Consider the following 15,558-nt stretch of genomic DNA (forward strand, 5'->3'; position numbering starts at 1 on the left):
CTAAAGTCTCAAGCAGGTTTTCGGAAGCCTGGGGCATGGTTATGTAATCAGTGGCCATTTACTTGCCGTCGTGGGAACCAAGGAGGTTACAGTCTACAGCAGGCTACGGCCTGAAGCAGTTTGAAGCCCTTCAACACAGATAAAGGCTCCTGAAGGTGAATAAAGTCAGTAGGCGATTACCTAATCACCACGTGACCACTATTAACGTCGTGAAAGTCCAATGCAGTTAATGTCCCTAGACGCAAGTGAAAGTTCGTTAACGGTCCTGACGCAGGTGAAGGACCTCGGTACGCTGGTTACACGCTACCACGTGATTGGGTTCACGTGACTGACATTGCTATACATGTATTAGAAATTAGGGATAATACACTGCCCAATCAATGGACACGGACGCTGTACAGCCAGTGTGTCAACGTTATGCTATTTGATCAGCTGATTAAGCTGGAGACCGAAATCTTGGTTTTGCCGGCAGGCGTCGTCTTGTCCATCTCGTGGTCCTCGTCATGATCCCTGGTCCTCTTGTGGGGAAGCTCATCGTCCTTCACGTGGCTGGGGTTGAGCACAGACGTGTTGGACGAAACCGAAAAACGGCTGGATGGCGTGATGCACGGCGAGTTGAACGACGAGTTCTGGGAGATGTTTCTCTTGTGTGAAGCAGCAGATGCGTCCTTAAGAAAACTAGGAAACAAATCAGGAGCGATCGACGAGGAACGGCGCGACGATGGGTTGGTGGAGTTGAGGGCGGAAAACTCGAAGGAAATCAGATTGTTGCGCGAGGCGGTGGTACTGAGGAGGAGGGGCGAGCCGTGGTAGGAGGGCGAATGGCTGCCGTGCGCTAGCGAGGAGTGCGAATGTTGTAGGGAGGCGGACTGGGAGGAGATGATGGAGGAAAGGTTGGGGTGGGAGGAGGTAAGCAAGCCGTGGTGCGAGGCGTGGTAGACGGTGGGGGTGGTGGTGGAGTGGCGACGGGAAATGGGGTCGTCGAGGAGGCGGCGTTTGTTGGACGAGGTGATGGGGGGGAGGGCTAGCGAGGGGGTGTAGGGAGGGTTGGAGAAGTCGAAGCTTGCGGAGCGAGAGTCCGGGGGGAGAGTGTTGGGGATGGATGGTGGGAGGGAGGGAAGTGGGTCAGGTTTGCCGAACATGGAGGTGTTGAAGGAGATACCACCACCGCTGCTTGCACCAGCGTCTGCGGTGGTAGCGTTGGTGGTAGCGTTGGTGGTAGCGTTGGTGGCGGCGGTCGCTCCAGTCGCGGCAGTAGTAGTAGCCTCGGTACCAGTCTCGGTGGCGCTGGCGGCAGTCGCAGCCTGAGCCTTGGTCTCGGTTGAGCCGGGAGCATTAGCAGTCGCGGGGGCATTGGCAGTCGCGGGAGCATTAGCGGACGCAGTCACGGCAGTCGCACCACTCGCGGTAGCAGCCGCACCACTCGCAGTAGCAGTGACATTTCCGGTACCACCACTGGCGGAGCTCGTGGTACTGTCTCCAGGGGTCTGGGACGCCCGTCTCCGACGATTAGCACCCCCATTCCACCAGTTCTTGATGGCATTGTCGGACCTCCCGTTCATGTGGCGGGAAATCTCTGCCCATTTCTTGCCATACTTCGCCACCAACGACTCGATCAACTCGCCTTCCTCCACCAGAATGGGTGCGCGATTCAACGACGGCTTGAGGTTCTGGTGGAACCGCTCGCGGCACTGCTTGGGAGTGCGGGTGGCCAACGAGTTGGAAATGCGCACCCAGTTAGTGGGCCCGAACACCGCGATCAAGTCCAAGAGCTTCTTGTCTTCCAACGGCGACCACGGCCCGCGGCGCGAGCCTGTCTTGGTGCTGGGGGGCGTGGGGCCAGTCTGGTGGAGGAGATGGTCGCTGGCGGGTCCTGGGAGGGCGTGGGAGGCGTGGGAATGGTGGTGGATCTCGCTGGTGCCAGCAAGTGGAGGTTGGGGCTGGCCCGGTGCGTGGTGCGCGGCGAGCGGAGGGCCTGGTACCGCGCCAGGGGGGCCCAGGGCGCCTGTGTAGCCGTAGGGCAGGCCTCCGTAGTAGTATCCCTGCTGGGAAGGCTGTGGCGGGGGCGGGTGGCCTGGGTGGTGGTGCGAGGGGTAGTGGTTGTACATGAGGAGGGTGTTGGTTACAGACTGACTGTGTAGGGAGGAAGTCTGGGTGTGTGACAGGGTGGCAGTGTCTGGCTGTTGGACTGTCTAACGTCTGGCTGTTTAGGATCGAAACGCTGGTGGGCCGTCGGATGGTGACACCACGAGTGGGGACTGTCTGATAGTGTCTGGCTGTGAAGGCGTCTAGCGTCTAGAGGGGACAGCAGACGATATTAAGGGTGACGGCTCTGTCTGACAGGTCTGTGTCAGGAGGTGATCTGATGTAAGCGACAGTAGGAATGTCGATGTTGTCGGGTAGGAGAGGTCTGTCTAGTGTAGGCAGGTGTGACAGATGTGAAGTCTAACAGGTGTGAAGTCTCAAGGGTCTGACAGGGTCTGAGTCGAGTCTAAGTCGAGTCTGAGTCGAGTCTGAGTCAGCAGTGGCAGGTCTGATGTAATCAAAATGTGTCTGATGGTATCAGGACCAGTCTGTCTGATCTATTCAGTGTCGAAGTCTCCAACAGTTGCAATGCACGAAGAACAACTATCCAATCGGACAGCGCAGTGGCAAGGAGGATCAAAAGGTATCAAGATCAACCTAGGCCAATTCAACAAATAAATAGCACGCCAGCAAACGCAGTGAGGCGTGGAAGAATCGGACACGGAGAAAGGCGAAGTAGGAAACGCAAACGCAGACGGCGGACACGAAGCGGGGGAGGTGCGCAGCAGACAGCAGACGGCAGATGGAAGATAACGGGGGTCAGGAGCAAGCCGTTGAAACAACCAGCAATCAGCAGCGATGGCAACGGTGAAATAGTCGGTGGTGGGCCTCGTCGGTCATTAGTGCTGGCACCGAAAATAAATTGCGTTTGTTGGCTACGGACGGCCCAAACCGGCTAGTGACGAGGGCAGCCACGGAAATGCGACATGCGCCAGTTGCAGTTCCGAGTACGCGGGCCTGGGAGTACCAGGCACCACCACCACCACCACCACCACGGTTCGCCCCCGGGTGCGGCCATGGTGACGGGAAAAGCTGGACGGGGCCAAATTTCATGTGGAGCCCTTGGTGCACAAATGGCCTGATAACATGTACCGTGTCACCCACTTGCCCAATCTGTCGGGCAATTGAGGATCTGTTTGACAGTGTTTCCCCGTCAACTGGGGGTCGGGTCGGAATTGTCTGCGGGGGGTCCAAAACTCACTTACGGGGGATTTGCGCAGTGAAGACGGCCAAATCCGAACCCCTCCCCACGGATATGCCCGCAGCGAAGACCACCGTTCGATGCCACGCCGCCTGCGCACGAAGATTCTGCCGACATCCACATTCCCATGCACATGCCACCCACGCAACACGTCTTCAGCACTACTCGCACCACCGTCCTCGATCCTCTGCATCCTCCTCGCTGCTTTCCCAGGCGCCAGCCCACGTATTCCAACACATGATGTAACGCATAGAATCCATCCATCACGCCTCGCCTTAACCCGTCATACATCAGGCGGTTTATTTTACGAGGTGGCTCTATGCGTACGGACAACCGGCCCTAACCGAATCGGATGCTCAGAATCCGCGGATTTATAGACCGTACCTGCCCTGATACATGCAACGGTCCACCGACAATGCTTCGCAGGCAGTGCATACCGGGCGCCAATTGCGTCGGGAAATTTACCGGCGTGCGCACAATGCATTCCGGAGCATGGGATCTATCGCTGAAACGCACGGCTAGCACCCCATGCTGGGAGCCACCCGGGCCTCGGTCTCTGTCAATGGCTCCCGTGCGTTTGACTGGCTACCATCGAGAGAAGCCCCGCTTATTGTCTGCCTCCAGATATCCGTTCATGCATGCACGCTGGCATGTGTATGTCACGTGATACATGCAATTCCGAGTGTGTTTGCCCCAATTCGCTTTTGCTCGGAATCGCTGGCGAACGTTGCTGTGTCAAGCCTTCTAGCCACCTTCCAGAACCCACCTCTCCTCATCGTCCCCCAGCATACTTTTTTCCCGCGGGCTGGCCCATCTAACGTCTCTAGCGTTTCAAGAGTATCGAGTTATACTCTCTTGTATGGTGGTTGCATGGCCCAACGTGCATCTCCACCTCACCCTGGTGTGCTCTACGCCTTATCTAACGTTCTTCCATGCATCATGAATGGCTGTTCCCCAGATGGCGGAAATCCGGTAAAAGTTGGTGATTTGGGGCATTTCGTCAGGAACAACCGGGTGCAAACCTTAATACGGTCGTTTAGTGGGTGACAGCAATCGCCTAAGGTTAAGGTTTGCAGGCCTATAGCAGTTTTGGGTTTTGCAGTGCGAGGCTCGCGCATGCTGGCAGTTGACATTCTCTCCTGAAGATACACAGCCCATCATCTCCACTCCAACCCCCCATCTGACACGAACTCGAAACACCACACCCCCAGGTGGAGTAACTGGCGGGGGTCGGGGCCCCACCCTCTATTGTTGCCCCTTAGGGAATTTTCCGGACAAAATTGTCAATGCGCACCTATTTTGTCTGTGCGCCTGACATAAAATAAATCATGCCTGGCCACTGGCTGAGATAATTGGGACTGTGGCTATAGCCCCCGATTCTGTATTAGCCCATTTGCTGCTGCTGGCTAGCCGATGCCAATGCTGTCCTGTGAAAGGATGCACGATCCACATGCACATCGAATCTGAAGTTGCGGAGTGGGCGCCAGATTCGGCTGGCGGGATGGGTAAGAATATGCAGTATTCGGTTGCATGCAGGTCGTGTCGCTTAGGGTGCACGCCAAAATAGTTCTTTCAACGTATATCGAGGCAACTTGTCCGAGTGGTTAAGGAGAAAGATTAGAAATCTTTTGGGCTTTGCCCGCGCAGGTTCGAATCCTGCAGTTGTCGTCATTTTTTGCAATTTCAACCTGTCAGCCCTGATTTGGGTGCTGACGGTTATACGTCTTAGATACTGGTGTCTGCATAGGCTCAACGCATGAATATGTACATTTGACGTGTGGTGCAACTTTTTCTATATACAATAAACCAACAGTAAATATGAACTGGATCGTCATGGCTACTTTTCTGCACCGAGACTCCAGTGGTGGCAGCTTGCCGGAGAGAAGGAAGGACTGTTCTGGAAACTAGAATTGTATGCTCTGAGAGTAACCTTCCGGATGAACATTTCTTGCAAGAACTTTGTCCCCCCAACTAGTCTTTTTTATCAGCAGGAGTACTTCAACATGTAGACTATTATCGCCTCTTTATGTGCAAGGTACTGGATCGTCTATGGCTGAATATGGATATCTGGTGTAAGTTATTTGGGGCATCCCTGGCGAGATTCTTACCTAGGGAACCATCTGCACCTGAGAGGTCAAATCAACTCTCAAACTATTGAATGAATTTTAGTAGTAATTTCTTCAATTGCATGTTTTTCTTTACAGAAACCTGTGTTAACTCATTTCATATAGATTCAGTATCCTCGAATCTTTGCAATGACCCAATTCTAGTCTGCGGCATGTTTAGACCCTGAAGATTATGAAACTCGATATGTGTAGTCAATACGCCCTCTAATGAATTTTAGCAAACATTCAACTTTGTAAATTTCAAACTTGCCAATCTCGTCTCAAGAAGTCAATCTATTGAACATTCAACGTTGCAAATTCAAAGTCGCCAACTAAGAAATGTTCTAGTTGCTTGCAACATCTAGGTATATGATATTCTTACCACGGTGGAGCATCGAAGCTTATGAGTATTCTTGACGCGTTGAAATTTCGGACGTACTGGAATCCTCCGACACTGTTCAAGCCAGATCCTAACAACAACATCCACACAGAAACTGTAGTTCGTGTGCTAACTGTGACACCTCGGCTGGACCGAACACACATTGGTTATCACCAGAGCCTATGTGGCCCATGGCTCGTATGGCTCCATTTGGCTCCATTTGGCTCCATTTAATCCGTGTTTGTTGGCTCTTCTGCATATTGCTCTTCTGTCTTTGGCTCTTCTGCTCTCGGCTCTTCTATCTTTGGCTCCAGACAGAAATCTAGCCATCTATGGTAGTTTCAGCCTTCGGATGGGTGCTAGATGCCGTCTGAAACAACCGAACTTGCACAATATAATGCTTCTGACACTCTTCTGCTCATTCGCCAATCACTTCAACTCCTCCTCGAACTCCTCGAGGTCCTCAGGCTCAAAGATCACTCTCACCATCAAAGAACACGAAGGACACACGGCGATGTCCTCGCCATCCTTGAGGTCGTCCAACGCAATGGCAAAACGGTCGCCACAAGGACAGGGGTACTGGAACAACTGGGTGATGGGGTCGAAGGTGAAGTCCTCGATCTCGATTTCGTCGTAGATGGTCTCCATGGCGGTGTGGATGGTAGGAAGAGAGGGCCGATTTGGATCGAGCTCATCGCATGACAGATGTGGTCACGTGCCGCTGCTTGTCGCTAGGGCTCGCGCCCTCCAGCCGGTCCCCGTCCCCCGGGTGCAACCTGCACTTCTGCCCGCAACCCGCACACGACACCGTTTTTCATGGCCCAACCTGCACTTTCCCCATTTACACCTTAGCTCCCACACCATAACCGTCCTCACCACGAAAATCTTTCACTCTCTGGTTTTATAAAAAAATTTTACCGCAAGATTTTGAATAGTTTTCTTCCTCATTATCAGTGATATTCAATAGTGTATGTAAAGACAATCAGACAGATAGGTTGACACACAAACAGACAGACAATCAGACACACACACAGACACACACCGTCAACTCCATCCACGTCTCTCCTCCCGTCCACTACTAACGTCTAGCAACATGGGTATTTCTAGAGACTCTCGTCACAAGCGTGCTGCCACTGGTGCCAAAAGAGCCCAATTCAGAAAGAAGAGAAAGTTCGAGTTGGGTAGACAATCTGCCAACACCAAGATTGGTGCTAAGAGAATCCACTCTGTCAGAACCAGAGGTGGTAACCAAAAATTCAGAGCCTTGAGAGTCGAAACCGGTAACTTCTCGTGGGGTTCCGAAGGTGTCTCCAGAAAGACCAGAATCGCTGGTGTCGTCTACCATCCATCCAACAACGAGTTGGTCAGAACCAACACCTTGACCAAGTCTGCCATCGTCCAAGTTGATGCCACCCCATTCAAGCAATGGTTCGAGAAGCACTACGGTAACACCTTGGGTAAGAAGAAGGCCACCGACGAAGAAACCAAGAGATCCAAGAAGGTTGAAAGAAAGTTGGCTTCCAGAGCCGGCCAAGCTACCATTGAAGAATCGGTTGCCCACCAATTCAACGCTGGTAAATTATACGCTGCTATCTCTTCTAGACCAGGTCAATCTGGTAGATGTGATGGTTACATCTTGGAAGGTGAAGAATTAGCTTTCTACTTGAGAAGATTGACTGCTAAGAAATAAACCTTCGGTATCATATAAATATATATACTAATGTGACATACTTATTAAGTGACTGGCCATGTTGGCGTGTATGAATAATTCGAGTAATGCGTATCGTGCGTTAACTGTGATGGAGTTATAGTATAGTCTGAGTGTAGTAGTATAATCTGATATATTTCAGTATAATCTGATAGATTTCTAGTACTGTCTCTCTGATAGATTTCTAGCACGATCTGTCTGTTGTACGGGGCTTGTATATGCATCTATTTTTCAATAGTTGTGTAATCTGTTTATACTTGTCCAAGTCTGCTATTCAATTCTACTTCCATCTTGCCTGCTAACAATACTCGTATACTACACACTGCCTGTTATACAATCCTAGATCTTTTCATCTCGCCTGTTATACAAGCCTTGAATACTCGTAATTAGTGTCTGATACTTACAGATTCGGCTGTCTGATAATATTTGCATCTACTGTCATATTCTCATGGCATCTCAACGGTTCTAAAATACAAGGTGAAAATTTGATCGCACATTAGAGAGTTTGCAGTTAGTGTTGAAATTGATGGGTTGAGATCAGAACAGTGGCACTTTGTAGAAATGTAGAGGATTCTGACGTGAACAATTCACGATGAGTGTACTTTCTGAATTGCACCAATGCTAAGATGGTTTCACCCAGCTTAGGGTAGTTGCACCGGACTTAGTATATAGTATAGTTTCACACCGCTTATGCTCGTTTGACCCAACATAGGAAGGTTTTAACTGGCATAAGTAGATTTTGTCAGGCATACTATGGCTATGTCGGCATTTGCAAGTTTTCCTATGCGTGTTATGGTTTTGTCTGGCAAATGTGAGTTTGGCCATGCATACTATGGTTTTGTCTGGCGTAGGTAGGTTATACCGTGCGTACTATAGTTTTACAGCTTGTGCAAATATTGCCAAGCTTAGCTAAGCTTCGTTGTTTGCCAGGCAACCTATACTGTTTACCAAACAACTTCAATTATTTACCAAGCACCATAAGTTGTTTACCAAGCAACGCCAATTGTTTACCAAACAACTTCAACTGCTTACCAAACAACTCCAATTGCTTACCAAGCACCTTAAGTTGTTTACCAAACTTAGGTATGTTTACGAAGTGTGTCATAGTTTTAAAGCCTAATCAAGCATACCTAGAAACATACTTACTACCACCACTATGCCACGTAAAAACATCCGAATGACAAGCACCCTCATGATCTTGCCAAACACTCTCTGCTACATTTCCCAAAACGTCTGAAAAATCACCAAGAACGCCAGTCCTTGAAAACCTTTCACAATCTGGAGAATTTTCTTATTTCTGAAGGTTAGTTGTGTTCGTAAATCGTTTGAGTCAGAAGAGGCATGTCGCTGTCGTTCAATCACCTTGCTTGGCAAGGCTCAGTACAGGTCTGTGTAACATTTTGTTCATCATTTCAAATGTATGATTACTTACTGGTAATAATACTATTAGGTAATCCACCAAAGTACTGGTAAATATGACGAGTGGTGAAAGCGATGGATGTCCCCTCTTTTTATACCAACAGTGAATCCGGGTAATCTGCGTTCACGTGATAGGGTTCCTGTGGTGTATAGTATTGGTTGTGTTGGGTGCGAATAGCGGATTGAACCATATTGTAAGGGTTTACCGGATGGCTTTAGCGTACAGAAAGATATTGAATGCGTTTACCGGATGGGATTCCCGGGCTAAAACATAATTAATGAGTTTAGCGGACGGGTTTATCGGAGTCAGAGGTGTTGTATGGGTTTACCGGACGGATTTACCGGATTGACAGGTGTTGGGATGGATTTACCGGATTTACTTGATGCATGGGAGATTGTTTCTGGAAACTTACCTGAAACTCTACTAGTTTACAGTTTCAAATAAAAGTATCTATCATGACTGCTGCGAAGAAACCCAAGTCGACAGATTATAAACCTTCAGAGCCACTATCATTGCCACCTCTACCTCCAGCCCCCACCCAGAGACTTATTCACAAAGTTATTCTCCATAAATATCCAATACTTTACATAATATGATCTCTTGAATAACCCAAGATCGTAGGGCCTTGCGACACTAATTTATTTGAAGAACAATTTGGGTACCCGATCCCAAATATTCAGTAAGTAAATTGCATTATTAACCAGTCAGTGCACCATAAAAAACCTCTTCGTATATTTCCATAATTATGAAACAATCCATGTAGTGTCATAAATTATTATGAACCACTCTAGTTCTCAATAACACTCTAGAATGCTATAAGTGAAATTTTACTGTGATCAAAATATCCACCGCTTACACCATAATTATAGATGCCTAGTTTATAAGCGGAATCTAAGGACAGATCAATTTCAAAAATTTCACTCTTTTCGATACTTGAGTACAGAAAGATTTATTGATTTCAATAGCCAAATAAGGTTGTATGGCAGTAATAGCAAAATAAAGGATTTTTATGGCACTAAATGCATTAACGAGAAATTAAGAACGGCTATGCCAGTGATATAGTTTCCCTTAAATTAAGGCTGTTTAAATCAGTACCTCTCAATTAATCACTTTATACGATCTAGTAACTTATAAGGCTACTTATGGGAGTAATACCATACCCTTTAATTAATTATTTATGGCAGCAACACCACTAACTATCAATTAAGTCATTAGACAGAAAATCACATTTCATTACCCTTCTACCTACGCATTAGTTCAAATTCAACAATAACCCTTTGCTCAACTTACCTCTCGATCTTCCTGCACACAACCACCACTACTTTTTCTCATCTTACAACTACAATTACCACTATCACCATGACGAATACCTCCCCCGACGACACAGTCTTTGAGGACGCCGTCAATCACTCGTTCGCATACGGCCCTACCGCCATGCACGTCCCCTCCAGCGCTTTTTCCCACCTCCAAAAGCTTCCGGACGCGTCCAGCGTGCGTTTCCATCAACACCAGCACCAACAACACCACCAGCCACCGCCAACAAACGATGTTTCTGTCCAAACAGCTGCCAGAACAGCCGTCACTGATGCTGAGTTGCTGCAGTTTCGGCTTCACCGCGAGAAACTCGCCCTAGCAGCGTCCAGACTCGCGGTAGACGCCCAGCGTCCTTCCCCCGCCAGTAACTCTGCAAATACCAGCAAACCTCCTCCCATCTACTACCGTCCGCCATCCTCCAACATCAAGGGCACCCAGTTCGGCATCCAGAGCTTTTTGCCCCCCGGTGTGGACATCTCCAGCGCCAAAAAGCACACCACCAACCACGTCCCTCTCTACATCAACAACAAGCGCCCCCAGGCACCTCCCACAGTGAAGAGCACAATTGAGGCGCTCCAGCACCAGCAGCGTCCCGATCTCCAGGAGGACGACGTGGATGAGCATTCAGAAGGACCCTCTGGTGACTGGACAAATCCCATCATGATCCAGGCATTGGCCCGCCAGATCGACAGGGAAAGCTACACCAGACGCTTGTTGCAGAACGTGCTCTACCTCTTGGGGTTCCAGTTCGTGCGCACGTTGGTGACTAAAGTATGGGAACTCTACCAGACCCGCAAGAAGTCCCAGCTCCAAATTCAGTATAACTTGCACCATCCGTTGGCAGGCTCGCAGGAGCTACTTGCGCCCGATGCCACACTCGTGGTGGCAGTGGTGTGCTGGGCAGTGGTGGTGATTTTTGGCGTCAATATTGTGGGATCTGCAGTCATGCTCTTAAAGGGCCAGGACCAGTGCTACGACTTGCCTCTTAGCGACTCCCAGAGAAGATTGATCGGGTTAAAGGCCCGTTACGACCGTGAGGACGATGCCAGCGACCAACTGGCGGAATTGGAGTTGAAACAGCGTCGTTATGCCACCACAGAACCTGTTCCTGCATTGCCCAAATACACCAAGTTAAACCAATACGAACATTACAATTTTGGAACTTCTACCAGTGTTACTGAGCCTGAGATCCAGTTGTCGTTGGCAGAACCCCAAAACAGGCGCTTTTTGGGAGGACCAGTGGCCAAGCGGGTGGAGGTGAGTGCTGAGGAGCGGGAGCAGTTTACAAAGAACTTTTCCGTGCGTTTCTGATAGAGCAAACTGTTTTGGCAAAGCCCAATGCTTTTAATGGCTGGTAATGCCTTTCCATGCATTTTTAGAACACTTTTCGGGCTTATTTGATGTCTGGAGGGGCCAGATGGCAACATCACCTTCAAGCCTGGATACACCTAGTTCATCAACAAGTCTCGTAACTGGAGACAAACGGAATACCTGTAACTATAGTACTTAGCATTGAATGAGACATTTCATGATCTTGTAATGCTGAGTAGGTAGTTGAGTCGAGAAATGATATTCGAAAGCTACAGGCGGCCATATGCGCCACTGTCGATGCCCTTAACGAAAAATGGTGAAGCCATCCAATCAACAACTATCTTTTGCAACAGGGAATCATTTCTATAGGAATTGGATGCTACGAAAATGAATCAAATGGTTTTGCCCTGGATAAACTGGGAAATGGTTGCAAAAATTGAGAGATAAACTACAAATTACCATACTGGGCTTAATATCGAACGTATGGGGGTAGCCAACGGGTTAACACCGGGTTAACACCAGAATTGGGCATACTTCTGCCAGGAATTAACCTGCCATCTAGGAGAAAAAGGGACCTTTGGACATACACGCTCTAAAGACAATTGAAAGAATCATTTGGGAGTCAACTCTGGGAGTCTCTGGAATTCTGGAAGTCAATCTGCAGCCCGCTGGATTCATCTCTCCTCTGGACTTAACCGCTCTTACACGGAGTATGTCCACTTCCATCTCCCATCACGTGCACCCCATCTCGGCCTGCCAGTAGTGCATCTGATAGATCCTCCTGCATGTGCACCCCCTCCCCACCACCCCCGCATGTGCATGTCCACTTTTCCATCTGATCAACGGTTACCACGATTACTGTCCCACTGCGCCGTACACGTCCACCATCCGAGACTTCCGCCGCACAAGGGCCCCCCACCACCTCCACGTCCTCCACCGCCAGTTTCCGGCGTCTGCACCCTTCCAACGCCCTGCACCCTGCCCCACGCTCGTCAGCGCATTTTGCGGGGGAGCCCAGAATATAAAAAGGGTGCCGAACTCGCTGTTGGCCTCCACCACCACCACTACCACCACCAACATGGATTTCGAAGAAGCCCTCCGAGTCATCAGAGTGGATGACTCCCACTTCGTGGGCGCCCATCCCTTGCGCTTGCCAATTGCTGGTGCCAGAGGAGTGTTTGGCGGAAACACAATTGGCCAGACGTTGTTGGTGGCCATTGAGTCAACCAAGCACCACACAGACGGCTACTTGTGGACGCCCACAGCGTTTCATCTTTATTTTATCCGAGCTGGTGATGCTCGCGTGCCCATGGAATACAAAGTAGATCTGTTTGAGGGTAAAAATGGCACCATCTACCGGTCGATCGTGGCTCTCCAGCACGGCAAGGTGCGTGCCACTGCCAGCTGCACGTTCGTGCGGCTGGGACTGAAGTTGGAGGACCACGGAGGACCTGCTCCTCCTCCATTACTGCTCAAGTATCCCGATCCTTCCCAGTTGTACCAGACACACCACACCAGCTACATCCGCAGTGCATACTCGGACGAGTTCTTGGACTATCGCTTGACACCCGAGGAGGAGGCATTGCCTGCAGCAGACCGCAAAATCACCGTGTGGAACGCCATCAACAACTGCACCAGTCCCGAGTTCCAGGGCCGCGAAGACACTATTCGCACGAAGATGTTGCAGCCTCCAGGCTCCGACGGTGATCTGGGGATGCTGTACCCCGAGCCTGACGCCTATTACATCCCGTCTCAGTACCAGCAGCTGGTGAAGAATCCGGTGTACAATTTCGTGGGCATGGGAGTCATCTCCGACAGCTTGTTATTGACCACGCTTCCACGGATCCTTCATCTTCCCTGGAATCCTACTGAGAACCGTGCAGTGGACGAGTACGACGCAGGACGGGACTCGCGGATCCTCATGAAGCACTCGATGAACATCATCCACCTTTATCACTACAACGCTATGTCCCTCGATCACCACATGTACTTCCACACTGACGTGATGGGGAACGGGTTCGACGTGGTGAAGGACTGGCTCTGCTTCCACTACCAGGTCAAGCGGCATGCCAACAGCCGTACGCTCATCCGGGGCCACTTCTTCAACAAGGACAACCAGGCGGTGGCCACCGTGGTGCAGGAGGGCTTGACGTACTTGTTCAAGGGTTTTGCGGACAATGCGAAGCTCTAGGAGGTCTACGGTTCAAGCTGGGAAATGTCGTTCGGTTTTAATTGCACTGCTGCACCTGTCATGTTGATTATCATCTCACTGCTGCACCCGTCATGTTGACTATCATCGCACTGCTGCATCTGTCATGTTGGTTATTATCTCACTGATGTACCCGCCATGTCAGTTATCAACTCTACGAACTTCCCTGTCAGTTATCTATCCTTCACATTGTCTCAAATACGAGCTCCAACTGCCGCTATTTTTAGTGTGGCTGTGAAGCCCTGCATCACATGCCTCCTTCGCACCCTGCCCACGGCTGCAACTCACCCAACCGCCTTCCCCCTCTTGTCCTGCAGACAGTCCTGAGGCTGATACCTTTCGATGAGCCTCGGCCTAGTTGCAACCGATCTCACCGGTGCCAAACACAACCTATTTATTCGCTTGCCACCGTTACTTTCTTCATCATCTCCAAATCACATCGCTTGTTTCTTGAATCTCCAAAAAATGGCCCAATTGCATAAACTTGGCCTCCACAGCCCCAGCAAGCTTTCTAAGAGCTTTGCCGTCAAAAAAGTTGGCGAAAATAAGTACCAGGGTGTTGTACCCCTAAGTAAGCCCTCTGCCACCAGCCGGGGAGTTTTTGGGGGCAATCTCTGCGCCCAGGCAGTGGTAGCTGCTATGGAACATACTCCTGGGTTTGTGCCCCATTCGTTGCATTCCTACTTCGTCAAAGCAGGAGACGACCAGTCACCGTGCGAGTTCGAAGTGGAGACCGTCAGCGACGGAAACAATTTCGCCAACAGGCTCGTTCGTGTGGTGCAAAAGCTGGAGCTCAAGTATATGGTGATGATCAGTCTCACCAAGAAGAACTCGATGGCCAGTGCCCGTCACAACTTCAAAGCTGGTAAGAGTCCTCACCCAGTAGAGTACCAGGTGCCAGCGTCGTCGTCGTTCTACAAGTACAACCATCGCGATCTCCCGGTGCATACTACCTACGACCACGGAGGCATGCTCCAACACAAGTTTCCTCCCGACTTTCTAGACCACTCATTGAGCCATGGCGAGCACGAGAAGAGCCCGGGCGAACGTGACTTCTCGTTCTGGATCAGAATCGGAGACGAAGGCTCCAAGGGCGTAGGCGAGAGCAAATTCAAGTACGCTGGCTTCGGGATGATTTCCGATTCCTTGTTCTTGACATCGCTAGCCAGAACGTTGCGGTTGCCGCTCGTGGATGGATCAAACGACGCTGCAAGTATGGGTCCGACTGCGATCAAGAGCAGCGGTGGAAAAGGCCCATACTTCTTCTCGGTGTCGCTCGACCACTCGGTGTTTTTCCACGACGACGACTTCGATCCCCACGAGTGGATCTATGCTTCTTTCAAGGCTCCACGGTTGTGCAACAACAGGGTGTTGTTCCAGGGGTCGTATTTCGACACCAAGGGTCGTCTTTTTGCCAGCATAGTGCAGGAGGGCTTGGTGTTCTTTGACGAGGGAAATGCTCGCAAAGCTAAATTGTAACGGTCCTGGAGACCACGGATAGATAGGTACTACAATAATAGAATAATACTAGACAAATTAATTGTAAATGGTACCCAGAGTATTACCACAGGCAGAAAGAACTCAAACGGGAAAAAAAGCTGTTCCCAACGGGTTTGAGGTCCTCGGTACGGGGCAGGTTCACGAAGCGCATGCTCAGTATGACCGTCATGCTGCTTAGTTATTGCACCTGCCACACCAATTACGGTTTGGCACCTGCAACTGCCATGAGAATACTGGCCACATGACAGTTGGAGAGAGGAGGGGCTTGCTACTGAGGATACCCGCTGGCTCTGAATATTGAATGACGTTAAAGTAATATGATATAT

The 15,558-nt window shown here is 50.1% G+C and overlaps 7 protein-coding genes and 1 non-coding gene across 8 annotated transcripts; 6 read left to right on the top strand and 2 right to left on the bottom strand.

Moving 5' to 3' along the window:
* Nucleotides 1-1,505: 1,505 nt before the first annotated feature.
* Nucleotides 1,506-1,805, bottom strand: CANTADRAFT_40369 (uncharacterized protein; the record flags this gene model as incomplete). The annotated part of the gene is made up of 1 exon (XM_020208828.1): nucleotides 1,506-1,805. A coding segment is annotated over one exon (300 nt), but the record flags the coding sequence as incomplete, so codon positions are not given.
* A 2,009-nt stretch (nucleotides 1,806-3,814) lies between these two features.
* On the top strand, nucleotides 3,815-4,333 carry CANTADRAFT_92506 (uncharacterized protein; the record flags this gene model as incomplete). Its single annotated transcript, XM_020211952.1, has 1 exon — nucleotides 3,815-4,333. One exon carries the CDS (start codon nucleotides 3,815-3,817, stop codon nucleotides 4,331-4,333), a length of 519 nt encoding a protein of 172 aa, XP_020061740.1.
* Nucleotides 4,334-4,872: 539 nt separating this feature from the next.
* On the top strand, nucleotides 4,873-4,954 carry CANTADRAFT_t256. The gene has a single exon. It is a non-coding gene; the product is annotated as a tRNA-Ser (tRNA).
* A 1,245-nt stretch (nucleotides 4,955-6,199) lies between these two features.
* KTI11 (Kti11p) lies at nucleotides 6,200-6,418 on the bottom strand (the record flags this gene model as incomplete). The annotated part of the gene is made up of 1 exon (XM_020210744.1): nucleotides 6,200-6,418. One exon carries the CDS (start codon nucleotides 6,416-6,418, stop codon nucleotides 6,200-6,202), a length of 219 nt encoding a protein of 72 aa, XP_020061741.1.
* A 188-nt stretch (nucleotides 6,419-6,606) lies between these two features.
* On the top strand, nucleotides 6,607-7,482 carry RPS8A (40S ribosomal protein eS8). Its single transcript, XM_020206316.1, has 2 exons — nucleotides 6,607-6,736; nucleotides 6,860-7,482. The coding sequence occupies exon 2, from the start codon at nucleotides 6,864-6,866 to the stop codon at nucleotides 7,458-7,460; it is 597 nt and encodes a 198-aa protein (XP_020061742.1). The 5' UTR covers nucleotides 6,607-6,736; nucleotides 6,860-6,863; the 3' UTR covers nucleotides 7,461-7,482.
* A 2,585-nt stretch (nucleotides 7,483-10,067) lies between these two features.
* Nucleotides 10,068-11,802, top strand: CANTADRAFT_147903 (uncharacterized protein). Its single transcript, XM_020206318.1, has one exon. The coding sequence runs from the start codon at nucleotides 10,258-10,260 to the stop codon at nucleotides 11,521-11,523; it is 1,266 nt and encodes a 421-aa protein (XP_020061743.1). The 5' UTR covers nucleotides 10,068-10,257; the 3' UTR covers nucleotides 11,524-11,802.
* Nucleotides 11,803-12,601: 799 nt separating this feature from the next.
* On the top strand, nucleotides 12,602-13,714 carry CANTADRAFT_92510 (uncharacterized protein; the record flags this gene model as incomplete). The annotated part of the gene is made up of 2 exons (XM_020211953.1): nucleotides 12,602-13,132; nucleotides 13,280-13,714. The coding sequence occupies 2 exons, from the start codon at nucleotides 12,602-12,604 to the stop codon at nucleotides 13,712-13,714; spliced, it is 966 nt and encodes a 321-aa protein (XP_020061744.1).
* A 483-nt stretch (nucleotides 13,715-14,197) lies between these two features.
* On the top strand, nucleotides 14,198-15,211 carry CANTADRAFT_24200 (Thioesterase/thiol ester dehydrase-isomerase; the record flags this gene model as incomplete). Its single annotated transcript, XM_020207055.1, has 1 exon — nucleotides 14,198-15,211. The coding sequence occupies one exon, from the start codon at nucleotides 14,198-14,200 to the stop codon at nucleotides 15,209-15,211; it is 1,014 nt and encodes a 337-aa protein (XP_020061745.1).
* Nucleotides 15,212-15,558: the final 347 nt, after the last annotated feature.

This window comes from Suhomyces tanzawaensis, assembly GCF_001661415.1.
Source record: "Suhomyces tanzawaensis NRRL Y-17324 unplaced genomic scaffold CANTAscaffold_10, whole genome shotgun sequence".
NCBI lineage: Eukaryota > Fungi > Ascomycota > Pichiomycetes > Serinales > Debaryomycetaceae > Suhomyces > Suhomyces tanzawaensis.

Coding starts and splice junctions, on each gene's coding strand:
- RPS8A (XM_020206316.1), top strand. CDS start 6,864: ATGGGTATTTCTAGAGACTCTCGTCACAAGCGTGCTGCCACTGGTGCC.
- CANTADRAFT_147903 (XM_020206318.1), top strand. CDS start 10,258: ATGACGAATACCTCCCCCGACGACACAGTCTTTGAGGACGCCGTCAAT.